The sequence below is a fragment of the Canis lupus genome, chromosome 19 (assembly GCF_048164855.1).
Source record: "Canis lupus baileyi chromosome 19, mCanLup2.hap1, whole genome shotgun sequence".
NCBI classification, from domain to species: domain Eukaryota; kingdom Metazoa; phylum Chordata; class Mammalia; order Carnivora; family Canidae; genus Canis; species Canis lupus.
The window spans coordinates 49,364,286-49,372,053 of NC_132856.1; the positions used below are offsets into that span (position 1 = coordinate 49,364,286).

The 7,768-nt window shown below is 39.2% G+C and overlaps 1 protein-coding gene across 1 annotated transcript; it reads left to right on the top strand.

Annotated features, from left to right (window-relative positions):
• Positions 1 to 1,455: 1,455 nt before the first annotated feature.
• Positions 1,456 to 2,388, top strand: LOC140611451 (olfactory receptor 7A10-like). The gene has a single exon (XM_072788205.1). The coding sequence runs from the start codon at positions 1,456 to 1,458 to the stop codon at positions 2,386 to 2,388; it is 933 nt and encodes a 310-aa protein (XP_072644306.1).
• The last annotated feature ends 5,380 nt before the right edge of the window (positions 2,389 to 7,768 follow it).

The following is a 7,768-nucleotide window of genomic DNA, read 5'->3' on the forward strand; positions in this document are numbered from 1 at the left end:
TCCCCCAGCAACCCTCTGGAGGGTTCATAGCTAAGAGTCTTTTTCCTGGTTTGCCTCCTTTTCCCCCAACTGTTTTCATTTGCTTTGCTTCGTAAATTCCACACACAAATGAAATCACATGGCATTTGTCCTTTTCTGACTTATTCACTTAGCATAATACTCCCTACCTCTATCCAGTTCATTGCAAATGGCAAGATTTAATTCCTTCTGGTGGGCTAAGTAATACTCCATTGCATATATATACTACAACTTTTTATACATTTTTAGTTTATGGTCATTTGGACCCTTTCCATAGTTTCACTATTGTTAATAATGCTACTATGAACATCAGGGTGCATAACCCTTCAAATTAGTATTTTTGTATCCTTTGGGTAAATACCTAGTAGTGCAACCTATGAAATGTGAGAAGATATTTGCAAGTGACAAATTTGATAAAGGATTAGTATCCAAAATCTATAAAGAACTTATCAAATTCAACACCAAAAAACCCCAAATAATCCAATTAGCAATAGGCAGAAGACATGAATAGACATTTCTCCAAAGACATACAGATGGCTAACAGACACATGAAAAGATGCTCAGCATCACTCATCATCAGGGAAATACAAATCAAATACACAATAAGATATCACCTCCCACCAGTCAGAGTGGCTAAAAGTAACATCACAAGAAACAACAGGTGTTATCAAGGATGCAGAGAAATGGAAATCCTCTTGCATTGTTGATGGGAATGCAAACTGGTGAGGCCACTCTGGAAAACACTATGGAGGTTCCTTAAAATTTAAAAATATAACTGCCCTAGGATCCAGCAATTGCACTACTTCACCCACAGAATACAAAAATACTAATTCAAAGGGATATGTGCACCCAAATCTTATTAGCAGCATTATTTACAATATCCAAACTATGGAAACAGCCCAAGTATCCAACGATAGACGAATGGATGAACAAGGTGTGACATATATATACACCTACATATATATAGAGATGTATATGCACACATACATACAGCGGAATGTTACTCAGAAAATAAAATGAAATCATGCCATTTGCAACTACATGGATAGAGCTAGAGAGATTATGCTAAGCAAAATAAGTCAGTCAGAAAAAGACAAATGCCATATGATTTCACTCATATGTGGAATTTAAGAAACAAAACAAAGTCCATAGGTAAAAGAGAGAGAGAGAGAGAGAAACAAGAAACAGACTCTTAACTACAGAGAACATACTGCCTGTTGCCAGAGAGGATGTGGTGGGAAGATGGGTCAAATAGATGATGCGGATGATGGAGGGCACTTGTGATGACCACCAGGTGTTGTATGGAAGTATTGAATCATTATATTGTCCACCTGAAAAAAATATTACACTGTAGCTTAACAAATTCAACTTAAAATAAAAACTTAAAAATGAAAAATTATTGTTATTTTTTTCTTTCCCTGTAGTCCCCTCTACCACATGGAAGCAGACAATGATACAGGAATTTCAGAGTTTCTTCTTCTGGGATTATCAGAGGAGCCAGAACTACAGCCCCTCCTATTTGGGATGTTCCTCTCCATGTACCTGATCACTGTCTTTGGAAACCTGCTCATCATTCTGGCTGTCAGGTCAGACCCCCACCTCCACACCCCCATGTACTTCTTCCTCGCCAACCTGTCCTTTGTAGACATCTGTTTCACCTCCACCACTGTCCCGAAGATGCTGCTGAACATACAGACTCAGGGCAAAGTCATCACCTATGCAGGCTGCATCACACAGATATACTTTTTTCTACTTTTTGCAGACTGGGATGACTTTCTCCTGGCTGTGATGGCCTATGACCGTTTTTTGGCTATCTGTCACCCCTTGCGCTATACAGTCATCATGGATCCGTGGCTCTGTGGACTGCTGGTTCTGGTGTCGTGGATCATGAGTACCCTGAATTCCTTATTACAGAGCTTAATGGTGTTGCAGCTGTCCTTCTGTGCAGAGGTGGAAATCCCCCATTTTTTCTGTGAACTCAATCAGGTGGTTGGGCATGCCTGTTCTGACACCTTTTTAAATAACATAGTGATATATTTTGCAGCCGTGCTGCTGGGTGGGGCTCCCCTGACTGGTATCATATACTCTTACTCTAAGATAGTTTCCTCAATACTTAGGATCTCAGCAGCTCAGGGCAAATATAAAGCATTTTCCACCTGTGCATCTCACCTCTCAGTTGTCTCCTTATTTTATGGTACAAGCCTAGGAGTGTACCTGAGTTCTGCTGCTAATCACAGCTCTTACAAAAGTGCAGTAGCCTCGGTGATGTACACGGTGGTCACACCCATGCTGAATCCCTTCATCTACAGCCTAAGGAACAGAGACATAAAGAGGGCTCTGAGAAGAATTACTGGGGTTCCAGTGATATAAGGGCCAATCATCAGGGCTGAAGAAGCGCCCATGATTGCAGGGCTCACAGCCTCAGAGCCAGGAACTGCCATTCTATGATTACATTGTGGAAGTAGAATCTGTTCCTACTACTCATTTCCTGGAATTTCCATCTGTTTGAATTCAACTTCTCCATACATTTAAGTCGTTCATGTTATTAAACTTCTGCCTTGTCTGATTCATATACAGATAGTTTCCCCTTTGATCTATTTCATCCATTCTGATGTTTTCCTTTGGATCACAAATGCCTAGAAATTTCTGTATCTTACCTGAGACACGTTGGATTTCTTAAAACTAATTTCATTTCAAATGAATTATCTCATGCCATGTAAATTTTCCCTGTATTTCCCAAAAGAATAATCATGGGTTGTATTCTTCATATGGAAAAAAACTCCATTTGGCCACTAAGCCTTTCACATGACTTTATTTAGAGGAGATACAAAACCTCAGTTTTCAAGAGTTTGTCGATCTTTTTCCATCACTACCTTCACTACTGTTACTGTTAATGTGGACTCTATCATTGTTCTGTTTATGTCTCAGGCTACTTACATGGATACTCAGGCTAAGAAAGCCTGGGCACACTCCTGTATATGTGTGCTTGTGGACATTCCCACAGATGGTTCCCTCACCAGAGCCTCTGCTGTGGCTGCTCCTGCCCTTGGGTTCTTACTGTGATTGCATGACACACCTCAGCAACACCCATCAGAGAACTCTAGCTACACCAGGTTTATTACTCACAGGTCTGGAGTGCACATGGGATGCCCAAAGGCCATTCAGGGACGTCTCAGGGTGGGTATAGAGAGGCATTGAGAGGTAGAGAGAGAGAGAATGCCGTTGAGGGATCAACCTTTATCAGGGACCATGGGCAGAGTGGTTAGGGGTTTGTGGTTCACATTATATTGGAGATTTTTATATGATTAGAATGTGGATGCTGAAGGGAAAATCAGGGTCTCTTGTGCGTTGGTATCAAGATTACCCAGGGCTTTCTGAAGAGGTACTTCATGGCTGGGGCAGCCTGAGGATTTATCTGGAATTGTGTCCCACACCTGATACTGTGTTTACTCATTATGGTTGTCTTTGAACTGGATGCCTCGGAAATCAAAAGCTTAACGCCAGGCACTTATAGTCTCTTCAACAAATGAGGTTGGAAAAACTGGAAAGCCACATGCAGAAGAATGAAACTGGACCACTTTCTTACAACATACACAAAAACAAACTCAAAAATGGATGAAATACCTAAAGTTGGAACAGGAATCTATCAATATCCTAAAGATGAACACAAGCATAAACCTCTTTGACCTCAGCCACAGCAACTTCTTGCTAAACATGTCTCCAAAGGCAAGGGAAACAAAAGTAAAAATGCTTCGTCAAGATAAAAAGCTTTTGCCCAGCAAAGGAAACAATCAACAAAACTAAAAGTGAAGCTACAGGATGGGAGAAGATATTTGCAAATGTCTTATAAGATAAAAGGCTAGTCTCCAAAATCTATAAAGAACTTATCAAACTCAGTGCCCAAAAAAAAAAAAAAAAAAAGCAATCCAATCACAAAATGAGCAGAAGACATGAACAGATATTTCTCCAAAGAAGACATACAAATGGCCAACAGACACATGAAAAAAATGCTCCACATCACTCAGGATCAGGAAAATACAAATCAAAACCACAATGAGATACCACCCTACACCAATAGCTAAATGGCTAAAACAGAATGACTAAAACAAACTGCTCAGGAAGCAACACATGTTGGCAAGGATGCGGAAAATGGGAAATACTCTTATACTGTTGGTGGGAATGCAAGCTGGTACAGACACCCTGGAAAAAAAGTATGGTGGTTCCTCAAAAAGTTAAAAAGTAGAGCGACCTATGATCCAGCAATTGCATTACTAGGTATTTATCCAAAGGTTAAAAATGTAGTGACTCAAAGGGGCACATGCACCCCAATAGTTGTAGCAGCAATGTTCACAATAGCCAAACTATGGAAATGGCCCAGATGTCCACTGACAGACAGATGAATAGATAAAGAAGGTGTGGTATATATATACACATACACAATGGAATATTACTTAGTCATCAGAAAGAATGAAATTTTGCCATTTGCAATGACACAGATGGTATTATGCTAAGCAAAATAAGTCAGTCAGAGAAAGATAAATATTTGATTTCATTCACATGTGGAATTTAAGAAACAAAACAGATGAACATAGGGGAAAGGGAAAGAAAAATAAAAAGATGAAAATAGAGGGGGAGGTAAACCATAAGAGTTGCTGAACTCTAAGAAACAAACTGAGGGTTGCTAGAGAGGAGATGGGTGGATAATTGCATAATGGGCATTAAGGAGGGCACGTGATGTGATGAGTACTAGATATTACAGGCAGCTGATAAATTACTAAATTCTGTCCCTGAAACTTATAATACAATACAGCTTAACTAAATTGAATTTAAATAAAAAATTTTTAAAATAAGTGAATCTTGTAAGAAAAGAATGAAATGCAAGGAAATTAACTTTTTCCTCTTGATAAAACATTCCAGTGTAGTGGTTGTGCCTTGTGTGTGTGTGTGTCTTATATACATTTTTCTTTCAAATAAGAATGCTCGCCACCTGTGTACACACACACAGGTGATCTATGATTTCATCTTTTATGTTGAAAGGAAACTTGAGGGGAAACTGGAGAAATTAGCACTGAAAAGAATAAGTGATGGAATCAACATGAAACAAAAGGATGCAGAAATGTAGACATAAAATTGTAAATTAAAGTGAGTGACCTTAATTTTGATCATGAGTCCCTTTCCTAAGTCCCTGCCTCAAAGGCCTCAGAGTCAGATCACACACACATTTATGCCATGAGGAATTCACTGTACCAGCTGATGGCACAGAATTTCTCCAAATCAATTTGTTTTCTACTTAATGTGGGTTCCTAGTTTGATTGATTGGTTTTTCCTTCAAGATTTTACTTAAATTCAAATATAGTATAATATTACTGTCAGAGGTAGAATTTAGTGATTTATCAGTCGCATACACCACTCAGTGCTCATCACATCACGTGCCCTCCTTAAAACCCATCACCCAGTTACCCCATCTCCCACCCACCTCCACTCTAGCAACCCTCAGTCTGTTTTCTATTGTTAAGAGTCTCTTATGGTTTCCCTCGCTCTCTGTTTTTATATTTTTTAATTTCTTCTTCCCTTCTCCTATGTTCATGTTTTATTTCTTATATTCCACATCCTAGTGAAATCGCACGGTATTTGCAACCACGTAGATGAAACTAGAGTGTATTATACTTGGTGTGGGTTCTTTAAATGTAAATGCCCTCCCCCAAGGGAAGCTGATGAATGAATTTAAAGACTTAAATTCCATTTTCTCAAATAATTTTATTGAGTATGTCCATATGAGATTCCTCCAGCTGCTGTAAAATATCTCTACCCTACTTGCTTAAAACAAATACACACATGTTTTTAGGGTTCTGGAGTTAGAAGCTTGAAAAAAGTCTCATAAGGCTAATAGCAAGATGTCTGCAGGGTTGAGCTCCTTCCAGAGGCTCTAGGGAGAATCAGTTTCCTTTCCAATTCCAGTCTCTTTTGCTGTCACCTGTGTTCCATGGCTAAAGACTTTTCCTCCACATTCAGACCCAGGAGGGCAGCATTTTCAAAGTCTAACACCGACTCTTTTGCCTCCTTCATCAACATTTGGAAGACCATTGTGATTACCATAGTCCCACCTGGACAGTCATGGCTAATCTTTTTATCTTATTGATAGCTGAACAGCAATCCTATTCAATCTGCTACCTTAACCCTTCTTTAATATAACAAATGACACCTTAAAGGAACTAGGGATTATAATGTGGGAGGGCCCATATTTGGGAGGATCTTCTTCAGTTTACTACTACAAAAGTTTTTTCCTATGTGTATTATTTTGATCACTTATGAAAGCAATAAATACAGACTTCACACAGCCTGAAAAATGAGAAAATACACGCTTCCTTCAAAATTCCATGCAATGACAATATTTGGTGCAGAATACCTAAAACCACCTACACCATCTCTAACAAAAGATCACAGCCTGACTAATTGAAGAATAGTTCACACATAAACATCTCCCGGGAGCTTGTTAGAAATGCAGACTCTCTGGGTCACCCAGGACCTGTGATTAAATTCCGCATTTGTAGTGGGATCCATGTGGATTCACAGGTATATTTATGCTGGTCTAGGTGGGTTTTTCACATTTTGGGCTGACGTTTGTGGAAAAATAATAATATTTTGGGGATGTTTTCCTTTGGATTGTAGTAATTCAGCAGCATCCCTTCAAAGATTGTGAGTTGTAACCTGAAGAAATTCATTTCTGGTTGAGAACCACTGCTCCAGAGCTTGAGAACTAGACACATCCTGATATAATGACACTCATGGCCCACCATATACTCATATATTAAATGTGGACAGATCACTAGATAACATCAAAGACCATTTCTAAAATGTAGAGGGAGATCATAAATGTAATTCCTCAGGGAGAAGATGCTTGCAAAAATTAAATCAAATAATCCCTATGAGATATGAAATTCAAGTTATAGTACATAAACAGATCTAAAGACATTTGTTAAAATAAATTACCGTTTTATAATAAAGCTATAAATCACAGCTCTTAAACTATGTAGAGTAAAAATTCCTAATTGTAAGGGAAAATGTGTTTTGAAGCTAATGTGTGTTGTGGCCAAGGTTAATTATCAGAATAACCCACTTCTCCACCTAACTGAAAAGAAGAATGGACCCTGTTGGAAATAGCAGGGCTGGGTCTTCACCACATGTCAATGCTTTGAAGATAAAGACACCTAATCCAGGCAGGATCCTAGAGCATAGACATGAAGAAAACTGTAAGTCAGAGCCAAGATAAGGTGCTAGGAGATTCACACATCAGGAAGGGGCCAAGTTCAGGGAAAACAAGTAAAACAAAGAACTGGATTCACTTGACCTCTAACCTAGTCTTTTGGGTACCAAGACTCATTAGGAAAACATTTGTCACAAATGCTAAGGAATGGGAAATGAACAGTATTAACATCATCCATTTCCTATCTCCTTCCTGCTCAGAAATCCCTTCCCCCTACATGATCACAGGAGAGCTAGGCGTCCTGCCAGTTGTGTGGTTCAGGGTCACCAGGTCTTCTACACAAATGTGCATGTCCTCCAAACTGTCCCAGTGACTCTGAAGGTAGCCCACATAGAGTCACTTGTTCAAGTCATCAGAAATAAACTGGAATAACAGATGATCATGACCACTCTTCTTATTTGTCACATCATATACCACAAATTAAAAAGGGGAGGCAGCCCACAGAGCACCTGGGTGGCTGAGTCAATGAAGCATCTGCCTTTGGTT